This window comes from Pygocentrus nattereri, chromosome 5 (genome assembly GCF_015220715.1).
Source record: "Pygocentrus nattereri isolate fPygNat1 chromosome 5, fPygNat1.pri, whole genome shotgun sequence".
Classification (NCBI taxonomy): Eukaryota; Metazoa; Chordata; class Actinopteri; order Characiformes; family Serrasalmidae; genus Pygocentrus; species Pygocentrus nattereri.
The window spans coordinates 35,308,878-35,331,587 of NC_051215.1; the positions used below are offsets into that span (position 1 = coordinate 35,308,878).

The 22,710-nt window shown below is 40.2% G+C and overlaps 2 protein-coding genes and 1 long non-coding RNA gene across 3 annotated transcripts; 1 reads left to right on the top strand and 2 right to left on the bottom strand.

The window, feature by feature from the left end:
* Window positions 1-565: 565 nt before the first annotated feature.
* Window positions 566-3,406, bottom strand: LOC119263443. Its single transcript, XR_005130270.1, has 2 exons — window positions 2,066-3,406; window positions 566-874 (listed from the first exon to the last, which is right to left on the bottom strand). It is a non-coding gene; the product is annotated as an uncharacterized LOC119263443 (long non-coding RNA).
* Window positions 3,407-3,897: 491 nt separating this feature from the next.
* Window positions 3,898-16,794, bottom strand: trmt61a (tRNA methyltransferase 61A). The gene is made up of 4 exons (XM_017724988.2): window positions 15,994-16,794; window positions 13,368-13,738; window positions 10,011-10,277; window positions 3,898-4,566 (listed from the first exon to the last, which is right to left on the bottom strand). The coding sequence occupies exons 2-4, from the start codon at window positions 13,696-13,698 to the stop codon at window positions 4,250-4,252; spliced, it is 915 nt and encodes a 304-aa protein (XP_017580477.1). The 5' UTR covers window positions 13,699-13,738; window positions 15,994-16,794; the 3' UTR covers window positions 3,898-4,249.
* Window positions 16,795-16,839: 45 nt separating this feature from the next.
* ckba (creatine kinase, brain a) lies at window positions 16,840-21,867 on the top strand. The gene is made up of 8 exons (XM_017724977.2): window positions 16,840-16,964; window positions 17,625-17,829; window positions 19,112-19,266; window positions 19,406-19,538; window positions 20,302-20,473; window positions 20,939-21,062; window positions 21,148-21,337; window positions 21,474-21,867. The coding sequence occupies exons 2-8, from the start codon at window positions 17,637-17,639 to the stop codon at window positions 21,650-21,652; spliced, it is 1,146 nt and encodes a 381-aa protein (XP_017580466.1). The 5' UTR covers window positions 16,840-16,964; window positions 17,625-17,636; the 3' UTR covers window positions 21,653-21,867.
* Window positions 21,868-22,710: the final 843 nt, after the last annotated feature.

The following is a 22,710-nucleotide window of genomic DNA, read 5'->3' on the forward strand; positions in this document are numbered from 1 at the left end:
TGAACTCTCTAGGGTGATAGATCTCCAGGACCAGGATTGGGCACCCCTATACTATACTACACTAAACTGTGAAGACAAAATTATATATTCATACATACGTCAGGCTTCAAGATGAATACTACTGTCTTTAGCTATGTAATATGCTTTACTCCATTTTAATAGATAACAGTATGTCATACAATGTCAGAAACCACATGAGCAAGTGTATTTAAGATTATGCAACTAGACGTAGTAAGTGGCATGTGTGTATCCCTTAAGGACATGTTTGAATTGCACAAGTCAGTGTAGGTTGTCCATATCGATATAAATACAAAAGAAGAGAGATGTTCTGAGGGACAGTGAGAGGGAGGCACAGAGAAAAGAGGTGAGAGGGAATAGGAACAGGGTTGAAACAATGGAAATGTAGGGTAAGTGTCAGAAAAACAGCTTCAGATGGAAGTGTAAGAAGAAAGAAAACCATTGTGTAGGCCACAAAGTATAGTGTTTGAAAGTGAAGAAGAATCTCCATTGGTGAAACTACGGCTCGTGATGCATATATTTGTGCTTTCAACCACCTACACAGGCACCAGTCTTCAAAAACGGTTTATTTTATAGGATTGGGAATGTACACACAGTCTCATTTCTTTTTCTCTAAGGAGAGAGGGCACATGCCATAGACAGCTGAATTTTCCAGAGTGATCCATGGTATGATGTGTCATGTGACCAGGTCTGGATGAGGAAACCCGTGATTGAGGGGAACATTCCAGCTCAGTCTCTATAGAAACCAGTGACTCATGCAAACTCTGGTTTAAATTACAGAAGCGGAAGAGAGGCCTCAGTGTCATGAAACAGTGAAGAATCTTCAAGCTGCACATACTTCCATTAAATTGGAGACCTGAAAGACACAATGAACCGGCCTTAAACAAAAGCATATTTACTCAATATATATGCATGTTTATTGCCTGTATGTGTATCATGAACATGTTACAAATCCTAATACAAAAGTATGAAAAGATGTGTATGAAATTCAACCTTTGCTTCTTTTCTTTTCTTTTTTTAATAAACTTTTTCTCTAATTAAGGCGTGTCCAGTGCACCCACTCGCTAGGTCTCCTCCTAACACATGATGCTACCAAGCTGGGAGGGTGATGGCTAGTGCATGCTACTTCAAGACACATAATGCACCACCACATCTTTTCGAATTGCCCACTAATGCAACATCACTGGACGGCTCATTATATCTGAAGGACAATGCTAACTGCTAATTCTGGTACACCAGCTAACAGACACCTGCACTGGCTCGCATCACACTGAACGTATTCGTTTTTGATTTACATGCTTTAAATCTTCTACAACAGTGCACGGACAAACACTTGTTCCACTTTCTTACTCCACCAATGCGTGGGTGTAACTAATCTTGAGGTCAGACGTTTACTCACTACTGCCCCTCCTTTAAAAACTCCCATTATGGGAAATGGTAATTCTACTGTTTGTCTCTAACTCCACCATATTCCCACACTGACTGTACCCACCAAAATAGACCTCAGACAACTCCCACATGATCTATGTGCAAAAAGCAACATGGCTAAAATCATGTTTGATCATATATTCCAAGAACAATTGCTAGCATTCCTTCCTCATCTTTGAACAAGGGCTAAGTGCTTGCTGCACCAGTGACCATCAATCAATCTAAAACTGTTGGCAGTGGCTTCAGTCCTCCCCTAAATTTATATTAACAGAAATGTGACAGGCCTCAGTTTGGGCAAACCATGGGGAGAGTCAAGGCTCATGGTGCCAAGAGGTCATGAGGGGACACTGGGGAGGGTTAGTAGGCCTATCAGTGCAGCCAAATGGAGCTTCCATAAGGGCTTTACCAAGCCAGCGTAACAACAGTAGAAGCCTGCTTTGCTTCACTAAGCTTATCAGTGCTACTTTTCCCTCTTGCTTTTTCTTCAGGATTAAAAGGGGTTAACTTGGAGAGCAGACTGTGTGTGCCACATGTGCATATGAGCGAGAGACTGTATTTAATGGATGGCTATCGATAAGCACTTAACAGTTGATGTTTGCATCTTCCCAGGAACACTTACTGTAACAAAGGCACTGAAGGTCATAGATGTTAAGCACCACTCCTTAGTAGCCTTGCTGCTCCGCTAGTGTTCGTCTTCACAACCTAGACTAAGCAACAGATATAAATTGAATATTGGGAGTTTAACATTTCAGTAGAGTTTAATTAGGATGTCCTTATGCATGTGAATGTGTCGTGCTGTTCAGGAAGTGGTTGCACACTATTACCTGCTTTCCCTGGGGTTTAAAATTAAAATACTAAGAAACTAGCCAGTTAGCCATGTCAAAAGTCCAACTTTCAGTCATATTTTATGAGATGTGCTCCTGCTTGATTGCAAATTGGAAGTCTGTAGCCACACCGGCCCTCATCAGGGAAACTACTTGCAACCCATAAAAGAAAACAGACACCAGGAAGAGTTTCAACTAACATCCATTTATCAAAGGACAGTTTTGATTTAGAAAATTAAAGGTGATCTAGCGAGACCTTTAATGGCATCCCACTCAGCACCAATATAGACCCTTAATGGAACCAAACATGAAAAGACACATAATGTGAGAAAGAATACAAGAAGGGAGGAGAGGACTTATAAGTCAGTTCTAATTTTGGCCTTAAGAAACTCCTGTCCACTGTATGGAGTCCGCGCACATCATAAGCCAGCTATACATAGGAAGCACCTCATGAACCTTGCTTACAATCTAAAACAGGAAAGTCTGTGATTTGGGAGCTGGAGCAGTATTGCATTTATAATAGTGTATTGATTGTGTAGTTGTTCACTCATAGGTTCCATTAAGCACTTTCAAGAGCCTTTTTTACCCTTAATGCAAACATGTCACACACCTTTTCTCTTAGTTCACCAAATCACGTGCCTGTTCATCCAGTGGAGCAAGCCACACAGTTTGGCACATCAGTATAGGAGCTGAGGTCCTGAAGGGAAGCTGCTTAAGGTATGTGTGGATTTGCAGGGGCTAAGACCAGATATTCTGGCTCCTTGTGCTGCAGCTTAGACCCTCAGGACTGAGTGGAGGGGGGACAGAAACAGGTGGACTGCCTCTCTCAGCTCTATTCACATCCCTTAGTCTTTCCCTTTTCCTTTAAACAGTAGGCTTAAAATAACACCTCCCCCAATCCAACTGTTACATCAGCTGCTCAACAGCCCCTCATTTACCAGCCCTTGCTATATTACATTTGCTATATATGTGAAAGGGGCCTTCTGTGCATATATGTAAAAATACTGCAGAATTTCTCCAACCCTTACATGATACAAATGGCATTCAGAAATGAGTATACACTTCTGCCAACATATAAACACAAACAGGAACAGAGAGCTTAACCATAAATGCTGTTTTGGCATCATGAACTTGCATGCATAACAAGACAAAGCAGGGACCACATGCATGAGCAATGGATACCTGTGTACATAATCTGTGCTGTTACGTATTAGAGTGCAGAGGGAACGCTACCTTTTATGGTGCACAGGCTTAACTAGAGTCACAAATCATTTCAACACAAATGGGTGTGGGGTTGCGTTGGTGAGAAAAAGTTGCTTACAACAGTAGATAAGAGATACTTACAGGACTGCAGCACTTTGTTCTAGCAAAACAGTGTTTGCAAGAGAATTCTCTCTTGCAAAAAAGTGCAAAACCCAAAGTGTCTGCCAGCATTCAAGGGCTAATGGAAGGGCTAATGGAATGAAATTAAGATTAAATGTTTGACATACTACAAAATTAAGATTAAAGTGTTTTGACATACTACAGCGACCATAGGAGGCACTGCTGAAAGGCACAGTGAAAGGAAAAAAAACCATCTGAAGATCAGTACACAATTAAAACTGTAAATAATGACAAAAGGGACATGTTTTCTCTCATTTAAATTTATTGTAACAAAATACTGTCAAAATATAGACATTGCTGTGCTCGTCAAGAAATAAAATAATGACTGCAGGTTAAAGAACGTTGAAGCCTTATCTACCTCCTCATCCACCTGCTTGGCAAACAGCTGCGTTTACCCAACTCTGATTATAAAAACCTTCTCAGTATTCTAACTTAAGCAATATGACAGATCACCAGGCAGCCTGGAAGCAGCGCCAAAGGTGAGTTCATGTGCATGATGGGAGTCGATGAGAATACATGAGCGCAGAGCTGCTGTCCATATTCCACACTTACCCACACAGTGCCACTACATCATGTTCATTAACACTTGCAGTTCTCTAGCCCCGTGGTTTCGTTGCGAATGTGAGGTACCCTGTGTGCCCAGCCATCTCCCGAGGAGCCGTGGCAGTTCGGCAGGTCACTGAGGGGTGGCTGGAGTTTGCTGCAAGCAAGACTTCCTCTGAGGCCATTTTGGCACTCTCTGCTCCTCCATCCTCTGGGCCGAAGTCCGGCAAGTGCAGCGTGACGGAACGGACATCGTGCACCCTCTGCAGAACCTCTACAGTGCAGATCTCCTCAAAACCTTGCTCCAGCAGGGCCTCACATGTCCTCTGAACTTGCTCTATACATGGCGAGAATGAACACAGACGGCCCCCTGCACAGACAAAAGAGGCGAACAGAAACAGATTTAAAAGAAAATTATAAAATAGACCTCAAAGAAAGACTCTCAGTCCATCTGATCTGGCATACTGCCAAAAATGCTTTCAAAGATTGTTTCCAGTTAAATTTTTCATAATACAGACAGGACGGAAGGATTTATAAAGACCTTTGGAGAACAAGGATGTTCGGCCCATTGAAGCTACCCTCAAGTAAGATCAAATTATTTACATACAAATTACACAAGGTTATTCTCTTATCGCACTGGACGGAACCCAAATGAGGTACTTTTCCAACATCCTCAACAGATCTGGGTCAAACCAAGTTTTAGATGCAACTTCTCGGTTGCAGTAACATTTGTGCCAAAATGCAAGGCTCCTTGAGCAAACAGAGTTTGAGTATTCCCCTTTAGTCTGAGTCAAGTCAAATGATACAGTTCAAGAGTATTTACATGCAACGATGGCCTCTTCTTTTCAACAGGATCAAGCCACCTAATTAGCTTTTCATCCAGCTCAAAAGCTGAAGGGTAAAAGGGCTTCTTGAAATCCCCAAGTCAAAACTTTTGTAAATCAGCTCTTTTGAGGGTAAATGCTAATCTCTGCAGCACTTTGGCCTGAGAGGTGCCCAGTTCGACATGCCTGAGCTGGACCACACAATCACTCCTTTTTTGTGCAGGGCCACTGGCAACAACATGTAAATAAAGATGCCTAGTGAGGCAAGATCAGGGCTAGAACAAACATTTCACATAATCCCCAGGCAAGCTTCTAGATGCCCATTTTGCTTGACAAAGCAAATGATAAACGTATGCAATAGAGAAGGAACCAGTGGATAACTATTTTTCTGATTTTAAGAAAAATACATACCGACATGCATCATGAGCTAACAAAGTTGTTAATGAGCACCTGAAGGACAGCAGTGCTGCAACAATTAGTTGACATAAACAAGGCAAAACATACACAGATGACAACTTTCATCATCAACCCACTCATCATTTAGACAAATATAAACACTCTAGCTAATTTACTATTTTGAATAGGAAAACTTTTTGTGTTTTGAATATATTCTATACAACTAAACATTACTTAGGGTTATAACCACAAAATCCTCTAAGTGAATTTTTGCTGGTCATTGCTTAGGCAGTTACTGAAACACTCTTGTAACATCATTCCCTGCCTGAAAAGTGTAGAAATCACACAGCATGAGTTCTGTTTATAGATAGATAGATTAAGCAACTAGCAAGACTGCTGGGTAGGGAAAAAAAGTTCAATGCAAGACAAGGCCTAACAAACTGTTAATGTTAAAAACACTGATATGATCAGAATACAGACATGACTAGCAAGTAGACAGTTAATGCTAACTTTATTAATTTTAAGAGCATTTCAGCAAAAGCCTTTAAGGAAAGTCCGTCCACTCTGCGGCGATCTTAGCAATGTTCCCAGGATGTTATTTCCAGTTTTACAAAACCAGATTCCTATTTGTTTGAATGAGAGAGACCTATAAACCTTAAAGTTGTAATAACGGTTCAAAAAAATATTAGCAATCAGATAGCAGTTGGCAAAAATAATGCACAAAAAGCTGTTCTTATTTTCAACAAGAGAGGGCTTTTCCCCACTGGAGGCTTTACCTGCAAGCCAAACGGTTCTTTACACTGAAGGGTGGGACTTTCCCCATAAACAGATGCCATGCTGAGCGTGATTAGGTTTCCTATTCATTTTTCCACAATTGAACTGTCTCCTCTGTTATAATACCTGTTTAGTTTACTTAGTGCCACTGGCTTGTGCTAGTTTATTTGTATTAAAGTACTTGAATGCACTGTCCATCCTCCTAATACTGTTAAAAAATAAAAATTGAAAAAGAAAAGAAATAAAAATCAAGTTTTTTTTTTTAGCAACAAGCCTCTTGTCGTAATAAAAGGCTATGTTTGTTATTTTGAGGTTTTAATTCACAGAGATATAGTGGACTAAAACTACTATTTAACTGATTACAAACACCAGAGCTTAATTAAAATCATTTATCTAAAAAGAAGAAAACAAAAGACTGAGATTTGAAATTTGACATCTAAATCATGTAACTGAAGGACACACCAGATCAACAGAAACGCTGAAGAGAGGTACAGAAGGGGGACATCAGGTCATTTATCCCTGGCTTCATGTTTAGACTTACTGTCTTCCTTAGAGGTACTTAACCCATAATCACCCTGTCCTGCTCTACAGACTGACTATTGTACCTGCCAGGAGTCTTGAGAATAGATTCAAGTGCATATTTAAATTTATATATTCTTCATGCACGCAGACATACATAACAAAAACAGTTGAGGAGATCCGTTAAAAAAAAAAAAAAAAAAAAAAGAATCCAGTGATAAAAATGTAAAAAGCTACACTTGAGCAGCCCAACAGGTGTGCAGTGTACTGAGCCAACATGACCTCTTCAACCTTATCACAGATGAAGCGAATGTAAAAGTCCACACACTGCAGGAAAGAGACCATTTAACCAGTCTGTGCTTTTCAAAGATAAAGTGTGCGCTAATGTCCCTTGTTGATTTCATAGAGGCACAACATTACAACTCATAAAAGGGGGCATAATAGTGATGAGACAAAATGAACCCTCAAAAATATGTTTGAAATCCATGCTCACTCAGAACTAATAAGCATTCAAAGCTGCATGAGGAGCAATATTGTACTCCAGTAATAAAGTAGCAGAGGAGAGTGCGAGAGATCGAGAGAGAGAGAGGGAGGTCAAAGTATGCTCTGATAAACATTCCACTGACAAATAAGGCCATTCCCTGCAAATGCTGTCATAAACACAGACTCAAGATCTCCTGGCAACCAGGCCCAACAGGTTTCCTGGCAACAGAATCCTGGGAGAGAGGAAAGTTCTGCCAGTGCAGGAATCCTCCATGCTCTCCAACTACTGAACATAAGTGAGCTGTACACCAAACAACAGCTGAAACTACTGTAGGCAGGACAGTGAGGGCTTGCAGGGCTGATGCATCTATGTCATACGTTCTTCTTTGAACAGCTAAGGGCATCTGACCTGCAGCACAAAGCTTTGTCAACCACTCTGCACACACTGTTTCCAAAGGAATTCCACCAATTTTGAAAAACGCCTACATAATTAAACAGTTATGGTGTAAACAAAGTCATTCAGAGTGGGTTGCTGTGTAATGCAGAGAGTTATTATGTGAAATGGTTACAAGTGTAAAATGTAAAAAGCTACACTTGAGCAGCCCAACAGGTGTGCAGTGTACTGAGCCAACATGACCTCTTCAACCTTATCACAGATGAAGCGAATGTAAAAGTCCACACACTTATCACAATTTTGAAAAACGCCTACATAATTAAACAGTTATGGTGTAAACAAAGTCATTCAGAGTGGGTTGCTGTGTAATGCAGAGAGTTATTATGTGAAATGGTTACAAGTACACTGTGATCCCTGAAACAATGTTTGTCAATAGTTTTGAGAAAAGGTTTTATCCCAAAGTGGATTTTTTTAAGATAATGAATGTGTTTTAAGGGAAATTAGGCCCCTAAAAAAACATGCTTTCCCAGTCTTTCCACAATTTTACCATTACTTACAAAGCATGAAATATAGCATGAAACATTAAATAAAATCGCTATATTTGTTTTACAGACACCACAACCCCTGATTTTTAATCACCATCACTATGAAGAAATTTGAGTCTGTAAGTCCCTCTAAAATGAACCGTTTCCATCTTGTTTACACCAATGCAATATACAGACATTTAGAAAAATTGCTGATTTTCCCCTTTAATGTTCAAAGATGCTCTTTTACTAGCTTTTCTGACAAAGAGTTCATCAGAAGATGTGAGAGTGTGGGAGAGAATAGCACAGAAAGATAAATGTCTTTCTAAGTCTCTGCTTAAGGAACCCTTCCCTCACAACCTATCCCTTTATGGTCAAAAGAGAAAGCCAAGAGAAAGCAGTAGTGTTACGTGCACCAGAGAGAGAGAGAGAGAGAGAGAGAGAGAGAGAGAGAGAGAGAGAGAGAGAGAGAGAGAGAGAGAGAGAGAGAGAGAGAGAAAGAGAGTCAGAACAATAAGCAGAGACAATTTAATTTCAAGAGTCACATAGGACAGAAGTGAGAATTTTCATGGTCAATTTCTTTAACCTGTTATTTACTGGAATCTTTCCATGACTAGTGATATAACCAGTGTCTGCTTCAACATTCTGCTTCCCTATAGCCCCAATCTCATTCCTCTGGAAAGCCCTGAGTAATATCAATAACCAGTGGTTTATTTTTAATTTATTCTTAAAATCCATTTCCCAGCACACCAATAAAAAGCATACACCGCAAATCTCTGACCCCCAGCTGTGCTGCTGACTAGCCCAGGCCTGCCTGCTGGGCACAGAGCTGCTCAGACCTACAGAAAGGCATGTTTCTCAGGTACTTACTCTACGGACAACTGTTCAACTGTGACCCACCGAATCAACAAACAGTGTTGTTATGACAAGACCTTCAGCATAACTTTGCCCACACAACCATGTACCCCATGTTTGTCTGACCAGTTAACAGGATCTGTTTTGCAGTTCTAAAGGTTGCTTCTAGCAGAAGAATAACAAGTCATAAAATGTTCTGGGAAACCTAGTGAACGTATATATAACATATGATATTTGTATATATAAAATTGTAATATAATAAAAAAATCAGTCATTAATTTTTAACTAAGAAATATGACTGTTCATGTGGTACAACATGAAACTAAACTGACTAATATCAGTTATCTGAATTTTTGCCCCTTCAAAATGTTGTTGGTATTGGCCACAAAATTTCATCCGTCAGGCACAAGTTTGAAACATTATACATTCTAATGTGGTGTCAGTCTTAGAAATCTCAATGGAAGAATAGCACATATTTGGCCTATATATTGAGTTGTATGACTGCTGCATGATATGTAGCACTCTATACATGTTACATTCAGCATTCGTGTGTGGCTCTGTCAACTGGGCAGAAGCAGTGATTCCATGGAGAATGGAATTAATCCAACATTAAGATGTTACCACCTAATCTTATGAGGAGATGATTGACAGAGAAAGGCTGTTATTGCTGAATAACTCCTCAGTAATAGGACAATAATAACAGAAATTTATGGAAATACAAGCTCTCTTACGCTTAAACACATTCACACAGTATGTGAATGAATGTTATTGTAACATGAGTTTTGGACCATTAGAGACAGACTTTCAATTTTGACAGCACTAGTTAGTGTTCTACTAAAATTGTGTCCTAAGAGACCAGAAAGAAGAAAGCCTCTGTCAGGCATCTCTCTGTCTCAGAAATGAGCAAGGCAGATCTATGGTAACGAAATAAGCAAAGCAGATTTATGGTGACAAATAGGAAAATGGGATGGATGAGTAAAGCAAGCATGTTATGCTGCAGGAACATTAACTTCAACTGTACTCCTTTTCGCTCACACTGACTCACCCTTGCGTTTGAAGGCTTTCTTGGCATGCGTGACAGCCTCCCATGGTGAGGGGATGTCCAGAAATACTGCATCGGCCACACCCACAACACCAAAACCTTCTTTACACACGTCCTGGTTTCGGACAGTTACCAGATGGGCCACCTTGTGCTCCTTGAACTCCTGAGCAGCCTTTTCAGCCCTCTGGGCGTGGAACTCCACTGTGTGCAGATGACCACTGGGCGCAATGGTGCGGAGAATAGCATGGGACAGTGAGCCACTGCCTGTACCTGTCTCAAACATACATTTACATACCAAAAAGTTAAATGTTACACCATTGAAAAGACTCTGAAAGCTGAAATCAACAGATAATGCACATATATACTGGAAAATCTAGACCAGTGAATAAAGAATGTAATTTGATTGAGCATGACTACAAGAAATTAGTCATTATTATTGTGTCTACCATAAGATGAAACTTAGTGACTCAAATTTCTTTACAATGTTGTAACAGGAACCAGAGGTCACAATGTCTACAATGTAGGGCTGCAAAAAACGAGTAATTTGATAGTCGAATAATCGATCGATTACTAAAACAAACAATCGATTATTCGGATTATGAATTGCTACATTACCAAATAACCTTTATGTAGCTACTAGCTTGTAAATTTAGCTTGAGGTCGTTTTATGCATTTGCTAACTAACAATGAAGACAATACAAATGAATAACATTCAAGAATTTACTGCTTTAACGAACGTTACTGCTAATAGAGTATATTTCTGTATCTATATACCAAGAATGTGTAAACCGAGGATGTGCAAAGTATCAGCAAGAAAATATAACAAAATTAAATCCATTTTCCTTTAATCAGGTAAATAAAAAACATTTTAAATCTAAAAGTTCATTTAATCAGTGCAGTCTGTGCTCTGTTCATTCTGCTGTCTGTCAAAACTCAGCTGGAACTAAATTTTACAATCACAGATCTTTATTGAAACGGAAGGAAAGTCAGTATCTCTTCGTGTTCCTGTGAAAGTCTTGCTCTTGTTTGAGAGCGGATACTCCCCGCTGCAGAAAGACGTGCTCTGACGAAGCGGATGGGAAAGTGGCGAATGTTTGTGGCGAACTTCTCTATGAACAGTTAAATGTGAACGACTTTTTGTAAATGCTTCATTTCAACAGTAACCCTTTGTCCAGCTACCCTGAGCGTTCACGGAGAACTACATCCTAAAACTGTTGTCGATTAGAGCCAAATGCCAAATGTCAAAACATTCCTAGTGAATGCGAGAAAGACGGGTAATGGCATCAACTAATCGACTGCTAAATTAGTTGCCAACTAATTCGGTCGCCGATTTTAGTCGACTAAGTCGAATAATCGTTGCGCCCCTACTAGAATGCAAATCAAACAATTTCACTTACTATCCAAAATCACCTGCGAACCAACAGGTTTTATTTGCAAAACTGATCAAGATAAAATAGTGGCAAATCTGAAAAATACATTTGTTGGGTACTACTTTGCCTTACAACACCCTATTAAACCATCTCTCAAAAACGCTGTAAGCAATGTCTAAGGCATCAGGTCATGTATTCATAACCGTATCATGTAGTCACTGTCTGTGAGGGAACTTTTAGAGGCATTAAATGTCTCAGATGTCTGGTTGTTATCACCACCACTGTGAACAATTCTGATTTTGTAAGCTTTTCTAGAATGGAGCATTTCACATTAAACCACTCTTAATGAAAAAATCTGTTTATTCCCTTCTAATTAGACAGATCGCAGTTTGCATGTGCAAGAATAGATGGCTTTAATCAAAAATTGAACACATTTTTGATACTGTGATTCTGAAAATATATACTTTGGTGCATCCCACCTACACACAAACACACAACTTTCATGTGAGCACCCACATACATGCACGCACATACACACAGACACACACAACTGTACACGCCAGCTCCTCCTTCTGCCTGCAGTGGTACACCACCGTAGCTTTTGTTCTCATGGCAACAATGGGGTCAATGTTTGGCCCACTGGGCGGTATTCAGATCCAAGAGGAAAACAGCTCAGGATCAAGAGCTCAGGGGAAGAGCAAGCAAAAAAATGAGGGAGACATGAGACGAGATATCTTAAGAGTACAAGAGGAAGGGGAAAGGCACAGAAAAGGAAGAGGAAAATTGAAGGGAACTGCTACTACACCTAATTTAACACTAACCACAACGAAATGCTTTCCACCAGAGAGAACTGAACAAAAAAAAAGCACAAACCACAAGTTACATAACTAATTGTTTTAAGGTTTAGATGTGTTTAGACTGCTTTGACCTCACTCCACCAAAATCAAAAACATGACTGTACTTTGTGCTCCAGAAATGATTTTTAAAAATGCACAGCTGAGTGCAGTTAGTAATGAGGGAGCACTTAAGCTCTGAAAGGGTGTGTATGTACTCTGAAGCCATTAAATGGATCCATTGAGAGGAAGACTGGCTCCCACTCAGTGAATGAGCTGAACAGAGCAAAGGGAAAAACACCACAGACAGGCACAGAGAGGAAAGACGAAAAAATAAACAAACACTCCTTTCCACAAGATTCAAGAGAGTCTGTGTGAGTGTCCATTACATAAGCGAACATCTATGCATCCCTATGTGACCAGTGCAGAGTCTACATGTGCTACCTGGAGGTTCTATCCAATAAGTTAGAAAAGTGCTGTCACTCATGGTGACAGGGCCTGTTATCACCCCAATAAGGCGCAACTAGCATTAACCATGTATTGGCAAGCGACTACAACTTTACTAAAACCCCATGACCGAGTTTAACTATTAAATCACACTGGGCTGTAAATGAAACGGGCTGTTTTAACTCCACAAGGTGACCCTCTCTCACTCAGAAGGACATAACATTGCCCTCTTACATACAAACTTTGATAAGCAACATTTACTCAGCTTAATCACAAAGTCACTTTCAGAACAGGTAGTCAAAAGGCAACTATGTAAACAAGCACCAGACTAAATGTACGAAATGTTATATGTTCATTAATCCCAATGTTAGATCCTTTTTACACTGTGACAAGAGGTTTACGTTTTATCACTGCAAAATTATGCCATTGCATAGACGAAAGAGGCTAATCTACTACAGGCAGAGAAGCAGATACATGCTAATGATTTGTTTTTCATGACATCTTAGTTTCCGTATATCCACTGCATGCAATGGAATTTACTTTAAAAACGGAGGATATTATGTTGGAGGATATCATAGAAACTTCACATTTTATCTTAGAAAACCATGACACAGCTCCGGAAATTGTGTTTGACTACATAATGCTAAGCATACAAACTATTTATGACAATTCATGAAAAAAAAAATGTAATCCAGCAGCATTCTTCTCACCCGATTCACAGACGATGGAGCCTGGTTTGAGGTCCAGCATCAATGTGATGTTGGCAATGTCTGTGGTGTAGAGAATCTGTGTTCGGTGGGGCAGATTCACAGTCCATAGCTCTGGAGTGGGGTGCAGCACATACACCCATCCTCCCTTACTACAGGTCACCTTAGAACCAAACCGTCGCCCGATTAAGTCACTGGAATGGCGGATAGCTCCGTATCGGGTCTGTGTTTGGGCCCCAGCCTCCACTTTGATAGGCATCATGGAGTCATGACCAAGGAAGATAATGACCACATCTCCTTCCTGAATGAACTCGGAATACTCCACAAAACTCATGAGACACTAGTAATGAGTTTCAGAACAGGGAAAAAGTTTGCTGTGGGAAAGAAGGCTTGATTAGGCTATTTGGCACATCAGAAATCAAAACTTTCCCAGTCAGAGCAAATGGAAAACAACTAATTAGTTGATTAATTGTTCATGGAGTAAATAAGAGAAATACAACACTCATCAATATTCTATGTGTAAACATTATCCATGATGAGAGTAGGAGGACAGCTTCCGATAAAGGTCTAGGCAAAGATCAGTGTCCTTCGTATTACAAACTGAAAAATTATACTTCTTCAAGGGTACTGAACACTCAAAGAACCCTGGGCATGACTAAAAGGTCCTTTGCATCGTGAACAGGTTTTTCAGAGTGATGGAGAATGTGTTAAAAATGGTTCTATATGGAACCTTTTTGAAAAGGGTTCTTGTAATATCGATGTCAATCTTGTCAACATTTTTCGTGCTTTATAGAACCGTTTTTATTTTCAGTACATTCTCCATCGATGCTTATGGCGTATGCGGCCTTAGAAGGTTGCAGCCCTGTAAATGAGACACAGCGCCAATCAATCTGAAGAACGCTTTCACAATGCAAAGAGCACTTTCGTGCAAAGGGTTCTATGAGTGTTATGGGTTTATTTAGAACCATTTTCTTTACTAAAGAACCCTTGAAGAACCATCATTTTGAAGTGCATAAGAGCACAATATTTGTACTTTAAGTTTGGACATTAAGTTTTTTAACATTTTAAAAGTTAACTTATTTAAAGTTTAGGTTTAAAAAAAAAAACATGAAAAATGTACAAAACGCTCTTTGAATTGCCCACTTTTACAGACAGCCATCACTTTCTGGATCTGAACGTTTTACAAAAACCATTTTGTTTGTCTTTTATGGTACATTCACGCACTGGACGTCACGTTTCGCGTGGCCACAGAATTTGTTGTTATTTGAAAGCCAGTAACGTTCCAAACCGTTATTTTTCTTTCAAGCCGACCAGCGAGCCTCTATTAGTTTAGCCAACGCTAACGCCTGCGATCCTGCACCGAGTTTCACTCAAAGTCCTGGTCAAAATGGATAGCATGTAAGTGTTAATGTTATAAGTGAACAAATATATATATATATATATATATATATATATATATATATATATATATATATATATATATATATATATATAAAAAGTAGTAATATTTACAAATACAGACAACATAATACGCTGTTTCATCGTTTAATTGAGCAAGGACACTGTAACACCCACGTTTAGCACTGTAGGGTTAATCAGTGCCAAGCAAGCTTGCTTATTAGCTAACGTTAACAGCAAGGTCGGGAGGGATTAGTTAGTTAACCTAGTTAGCTAAGCAAGTTAACTAGCTAGCTAGGTTGACTTTCTAGCTACTGATCTCTTTAAAATTTGTATGCTGGCTAGCCTAACCATATAACTAAGTTAGCTAACGACTTGGAAAGCAGGGTGATTCATTTGTGCTTGCTAGTCCACCACTTAAAATTCTTAATATTTTTCAGATTTATTTTATAGCATTATTTTAAAATATGAACTGGTAAAACATTTATATTACAGTATTAGCCATTACACCATCATAAGTTAGTAGTTAACTAGTTCGGTTACTTAGCTTAACTAGCTTGGTTAACCTAGCTAGAGAGCTAACCTAGCCAACTTGACGTTAGATGTGCTATAGCTAGCAAACCATAGCTAGGCTGTAGTCTGTTAAGAATTAAGAATTTAAAGTGGTGGACTAGCAAGCACAAATGAATCACCCTGCTTTCCAAGTCGTTAGCTAACTTAGTTATATGGTTATTGTCAATAACTGGCTGCAGACGAGGCTGACGTTCAGCTCCTATTCGCCAGCTTCTTGCTCTGATTTTCCCTTTCCACCTTTAAATGTTGCAACAGTTGAATTAAGGCTCCTTCTGTAACTCGTGCATTTAATGTGGAACAGCAAAAATCGAACAAGAAGCTGGCGAATATGTAGCTAACTAACTAGTTAGTTGTTAGCTGACTGCACTGAATGGTTTGTCAAACAACCCATCAGTCAATGAATTAAAATACACCAAGATCAGCTAACGTTACAGGAAAAAAACACGACCGTTTCAAATGTTTTTCGGGGGAACAAAATGTTCGCACGAGGCTCCCCAGCGAGCTAAGCAGCTAATTTAGGGCACCATTCATTCAGTTAAACAGCTAACGCTAACGTTATCTTATGTTAACTTAGGGTTAGCATGTTAGTCTCAGATACAAGGTGTCAAGTTTAGCTTATGGCTGTAGCTACATACAAACGATCAAACAAAAAGCTTACCTTTTGTCAAGAGGGCTTATGCTTTACTTTGTGGCTCAGCTAAACAGGACCACACGTGTGTGACTGCCTAATACGCGATGCCCAACCGGCTGCCAGTCTACAGATCATGCGGATTGACTCAGGCAGATTTTGTAGAGGCGTTTAATGTGTAAAACTGACTCAGTAGCGGTTATGGTCGATTATTGAATATTCACGTATGTTTATGCACATTCCCTAATATTCGAATACGCAGTAACAGAAAAACAAATCAATAGACAAAAGATGTGTTGAAGTATCTGTGTTCCTATTGAAGGTTTACTGTGTGTCGCAGACAAATGACGCAATGTAGAAAGGACAGCTCCCGCATATTTTGCCGTCTTTAGTGATTTTCATGTGCAAACACATTTGACTCATCAGTTAACTCGGGGGTTTAGTACGTGTGATAGAGCAGGAAAGTCAGTACACTGTGCTGGACCCCGGCGCTCAGTCCCCCACCTCTTCTTTAGAGCATATTTGTAGTAGGCTATAATGATCTGTTTAGTTAAAAAACGAATAGGTCTTAAGCAATTCAGGAAAATTTGGGCGTATATGTGATTCATAACTGCACAGGTTCCGATTTTAACATTTAAAAATGATTATTTAGAAGTGTAAAACAGAACAGCTTACTCTGCAGTGGTGTCCATATATTATGCCGCTAATTAAATGGGATGAAATCCCACATGGATGGTGTAAATATATAACAGTATGTTATAGACTCTACTAAATGCCGTGTTACAGTGAATGGTGTGTCCTCAGTTCTTGCAGTTCTTCCAATCGTACAAATGGACTACAAATAGTAGCCAATAGGAGCCGCACTTGCGTACTATAAAGCTAATGCTCCATCAGGGGACAAACCCTGGAGAGGAGAGTAAGTTTGGAGCGCGCACTCCCCAGCCGGAAACATAGGGATCTTTGTGTCAGCCCCGTCTTCATCTAGTAGTAGTAGTCCACAGGTAAGACTGAGTGTTTTTTCCACAAAGATAACGCTAATTAAAGGCGTCAACCGCTAAATCACAAGTCTGTAGACAATTTACAAGATGATGGCTCGAGAAGGAGATACAATTAAACTTTCTTAAACAAAAATGGAAAGTGACTTGGTTTTGGAGAGAACCTGTTTTTTTGTTGTAGTATGTTATTCGTGTGCGCACAATGAAGTACTCTACCCAGGTATCAGCTCATAATCAGAATGTTTGTTTTATTATTTGACAATTTGTGGAGTTGTAAGCACGGACTTTTTTTTTTTTGGCCGAGTTTGTGAATTTAATTGTATTATTCTTACATCAGTTAGTCGTTTTTGGAGTTAATTTCTGTGTCGGAGCCTACGTTAACACATTGCTTTTAGTCAGTTGGTCAGTCGATGTGCATCCACTATGTTCCTCCGCCTTCCGTTGCCTCTGTGCTTGGGGATTTATACTGGCGCGTTTTCCCTGGTTTAGCAAATGAAGACTATATACTCACGTTACGTATGGAGGGTCTTTAGTAGCAAACGTGTAGACAAAATCGGGTTCTCAACAAAACCAAGTCGTTGTGCGGATTATTTCAAGGCTGAGCGTGTACGGACCAGCTTCTGCTGTAACTGGCATTATTTTCTGTCCCATCCACGACGCGTTCAGTTAGCATCGACCATGCCTTTCGGAAACTCTCACAACCAGCTGAAGATGAAGTACTCGGCCGAGGCGGAATACCCGGACCTCAGCAAGCACAACAACCATATGGCCAAGGTGCTGACTCAGGCCATGTACGAGCGGCTGCGCGGCAAGCAGACACCCAGCGGCTTTACGTTGGATGATGTGATTCAGACCGGGGTAGATAACCCAGGTAAAGTCACCGCACACACGGAGCCATAGCTGCGTCCAAAGCCACATACCATCATACTACACTAATACATGGAATTCTAATGATGTGCTACCGTTGACATACTGTTTAGTCTGGTTGCATGCGGTGGTGGCCGCAGCCCATCGTGGGAGGTGGACCACCAGTTCTAACGTTTCCTTTTTTGGGACTACTTATTTCTCCTTTTGCCTTTCACACACAAGGACAGACAAGCACATAAGGCAGAACCAATGCTCTGGAATGGCAGGTCATGAAATTATTTCATCCGTTAAACAGTGGCAGTTTATTTTATGCTAATGTAAACGCTTTCCAATCTGTTTCTGATCTATTTTCACTACTTAAATCACAGAGGATTCCCTTTTTACCTATATAAGAAAATATTTTAAAGTATCACTGTTGCTGTCAGGTCAAACTTAACTACAGCATTAACCCCAAACGGAACTCCTAAGATTACGTCACTATTAGTGATGAACACCAATAACCTACATCCTGAATCTAACCTTAATTAGAGGTATCCAGTGCGAACATGCTTCAAAGTGTTTTTGCTAACAGAAATAAGGTTCGTCCTACTAAAGTGCCTATTTAGTGGAGAGTCTAAGCTGACAGTAATTTGAATTAGGAGTAGTATTGATCTGTCTGGAAATCTGTCTCCAAGAAACTTTTATTGAATTATGAGCTGTACAGTGACCTTGCTGAATTATGTGTTAGCATAGAGAGGCAAGGTATTTACTATTGTTCTAACAGCCACAGAATAAGAAATTAAGCTTATGTAATTGAGGGATGCCTTTTGCTCTCCCTGTAGAAAGTGTTCTGTTATTGTATTTGTGTAGCAACGATAAAATGACCACTCTGAGCATCAAGCAACTCGCTGCTGAGGATGAGTACCCAGACCTCAGTCAGCACCACAACCATATGTACATCTCCAGAGTCAGAACCTTGGACAAGAAGCTCCGTGAGCGCACCACTTCCAGCGGGTTCACCATAGATAATGTCATTTAAACTGGAGTAGATGATCCTGGTAAAAGAACACACTCAAGCTTACAGGGGTCAGATTAGTTCACGCTGTGGGCCATGCAGTTTAAGCCCCAGTGCAATTTTTATTGCTGTAGAGCTTTTCTGTGAAATGTACTCCACAATTAATGTTCATCTTTGACCGGAAAACCTTTTGGACCAGATTTCTTAATTATGTGTTTATTGTATAAAGTTGGTTTCTTGTAAGGCCTTTTCTTTGTTTGCACACCTACACAATTCTGTGTTGACATCCTAGGCCACCCCTTTATTATGACGGTGGGCTGTGTGGCTGGAGATGAGGAGACGTATGAAGTGTTTAAGGAGCTGCTGGACCCGGTCATTGAGGACAGACATGGAGGTTACAAGCCCACAGACAAACACAAAACTGACCTGAACCCAGGCAACCTTAAGGTAGAGTTGTATATGATCTGCTTCTGCAATGTGTACAGTTACTAAGATTCTCTTGAGTCTAGGCTTATTTATTTTCATTAGGTGATTGCTTCATGATGAAGTAAAAGTAGGTTCTTATTTATACTTTCTTTCTCTGAAGGGTGGGGACGATCTGGACCCCAACTATGTGCTCAGCTCTCGTGTGCGAACTGGCAGGAGCGTACGTGGATTTAGCCTGCCGCCACACTGCAGTCGTGGAGAGAGGAGAGCCATTGAAAAACTCTCTGTGGAAGGTACAGTTCTGGGATGCCGCACAGTGGCTAGTATGGAGAAAGGCAGACCTGGTTATGTGGCTCCCTCTAGTGGTGTTTGCCAAAACTTCATAAAGCTAGTTTCAAACTTCATAAAGCTAGTGTTGATTTAAGTGGCCACAATAAATTGTAATAGTTTCAGGTTGGTGATTCTGCTTTCATTTTTATGCAGTTCTGTAGATAATGTGCATCTGTGGCACATAAACATTGAAAGTGTAGGGCTTATGATGTTTATGGGATTCTTTTCAGTTCTCATGGGTGTGTTGGAATACAATCTTATTCTGGTCAAACATCAGCCAGCCAAATTTTGGCTATACTGTAATGTTTTCCCTGCATGTTTTATATTGTGATTTTATGGTGGAACAGCTTGAGTTTGGGCACAGACCTGTGGTCAAACTGAACTTTCTTTGGACCGTTTCCTGATGTGTTGCAGAGAACTTAAATTACATTGAAATGGAATGTTTTACCTTTTCAAAAAAATAAAAATAAATAAATAAAATAATGGTCACTGCAGTTGAGGGGCCACCCAGAACAGATGAAAACAAAAGTACATAACTGACTGCATAAAACAAAATTAACTGTAATAAACTGCATAATCAATTATCAGTAAATGTTGTTGGTGTTTCCATGAATGTAATGGTAAGTTTGGCTCACTACATGTGCAGGACCAAGACATTGAGTTTTATATTAATTCTAATCAAGCATTTTTTCAGCATGAAATTAAATTCCCTTCTGCCTTTTTCAGCTTTGGGTGCCCTAAGTGGAGATCTGAAAGGCAAGTACTACGCTCTGAAGAATATGACTGAAGCAGAGCAACAGCAGCTCATTGATGATCACTTCCTGTTTGACAAACCTGTGTCTCCTCTGCTGCTGGCCTCTGGGATGGCCCGTGATTGGCCCGATGCTAGGGGCATCTGGTAAGAAGATCCACAAAATACTCTTTACATGCTGTTGAGCTTTCATGATTCCCATGGAAGAGAGAAGTATAGTACATACTTTACCATAAAATAAGTTACATTTAAAACTTTCAGATGTGACATTTGGACATTTTTTTCAAAGTATGAGATGAGGAATCCCTACGGGCACTCCCAGTAAAAACTTGCAGTTGTGTTCAGGTCCTGTTTTGCCAGTAGTCACAAGAAGTAGCAGTGTGTAGCCCTCGTCCTGCCTGACGAGTAGTAATGTTGAGTGCCATTCTTGGTGATTTTAGAATTGAGCACTGGTATGATAATGCTAAAACAGGTGGATGTTATATGAACAAACTATTTTTATTTTAAAATTTCTTATGAGTAGCTTGCACAGGAAACCTTATTTTAGTCCCAGAGCACTTGTAGTGTAATTTAGGATTGTATTAGAACTTACATTCTTGCACTGTTTGTTAGGCACAACGACAACAAGACATTTCTGGTGTGGGTGAATGAGGAGGATCACTTGCGTGTCATCTCAATGCAGAAAGGTGGCAACATGAAGGAAGTCTTCACCCGTTTCTGTACAGGCCTTACCAAGGCAAGCTGCTCCATAGAAAGTTATTTATTATACAGGCTATGCAGGATCCAATCCCAGAATTAAAAAAAAAAAATTCTTCTTTCAGATCGAGGAGCTGTTTAAAAACAAGGGACATGCATTTATGTGGAATGAGCACCTTGGCTATGTCCTCACATGCCCATCTAACCTGGGAACAGGACTGCGTGGGGGAGTGCACGTCAAACTCCCCAACATGAGCAAGCACAGCAAGTTTGAGGAGATCCTCAAGAGACTACGACTGCAAAAACGTGGAACAGGTAACAGGCTCTGTGCAACGGCTAATTGCCAGATGCATTACTAGATATGATCTGCTTGGCTGATGCATACAGTGCTGCCACCTGTAGGTTGTTGGTAAAACTGATAGCTGTGGTAATAATGGCTGTTTGTTTTCAGGTGGTGTGGATACTGCTGCAGTGGGTGGTGTATTTGATATCTCTAATGCTGACCGGCTGGGGTTCTCAGAAGTGGCGCTTGTTCAGATGGTTGTAGATGGAGTCAAACTGCTGATAGAGATGGAGAAGCGATTGGAAAAAGGCCAGTCCATTGATGACCTCATACCTGCCCAAAAGTGAACCCAGCCAAACCACCCCTCTACCTCACTTCCCTAAAATTCCAGATTTTCCCATCTCCTCCCCACACTCCAATCCTACCTTAAGAATGAATGTATCTTTACTCCATCCATGAATGCATGTTGTATTTAAGCCATGTTTTCCCTCTGCATCACACATTGGATGTCTTTCGTTATGATGACCTAAGTAGAGCATTAAACACTGTTGGGGCCCTTATAGATCTGTTTTCTGTCTGTCTCTTCAGTAAACCTGCCTCATCCATAAATAGCTTTTTAAGCAAAAGTTATGGAACTATAACGGTGAAATAAAGTCAAAAATGAAAACTGACACTGTTATACTTCATAGACCTTGAAGGGAATCTTGTTGTTTTGCTGGCAGCCAATGCTCAGCTTGGGAACAGTACAAGAGTACTGAGCAACTTTGCAATTTTATAATTTAGTATAGTATTTAGTAAGAAGCTATGTAATAAGTAAAAGTACATCATTGGACACATTTAACATTACTTAGTGTTTCTCAACCTTGGTCATAAAGGCCCACTACCCCAAACATTATAGTGCTTTAACACAACCACTTTAACTCAATGGGCTGCTTATGGGCTGATAAGTTTGATCAGGGGTATTGGAAGCAGGGAAAACGGTGCAGGGCAGTGGGCCTCCAGGACCAGGGTGGTGAAACTGCTGTCCAAGTTTCTAAAATGAGTGCATGAAGTTAAGAACTAATACCTTGCATTTGAGAAGTGATCACATCTTGAGGCAGACAATTGGTAACTAAACTTACAAAATACCTACAGACATTTACAGTATATAGCCATTAGTTATTTATCCTTCAATAACTTCGTTGCCAACATATTTCAAAAGCATCTATACAAGCACCTTTTGTCTAGAGCAGGCATGTCAAACTAAGGACCTTCTGGGCCAAAGTGCTGCTGAGATTTGCGTCTACCCTCATCTACTACTCTGAATTCAGTTCATGAAAGCCTTGCCAATTGGCTGATGAGCTGAATCAGGTGTGTTTTAATGAGCTAGTGTGCTGAAGTCTGCAGTGCTTTGACCCATGTGGAC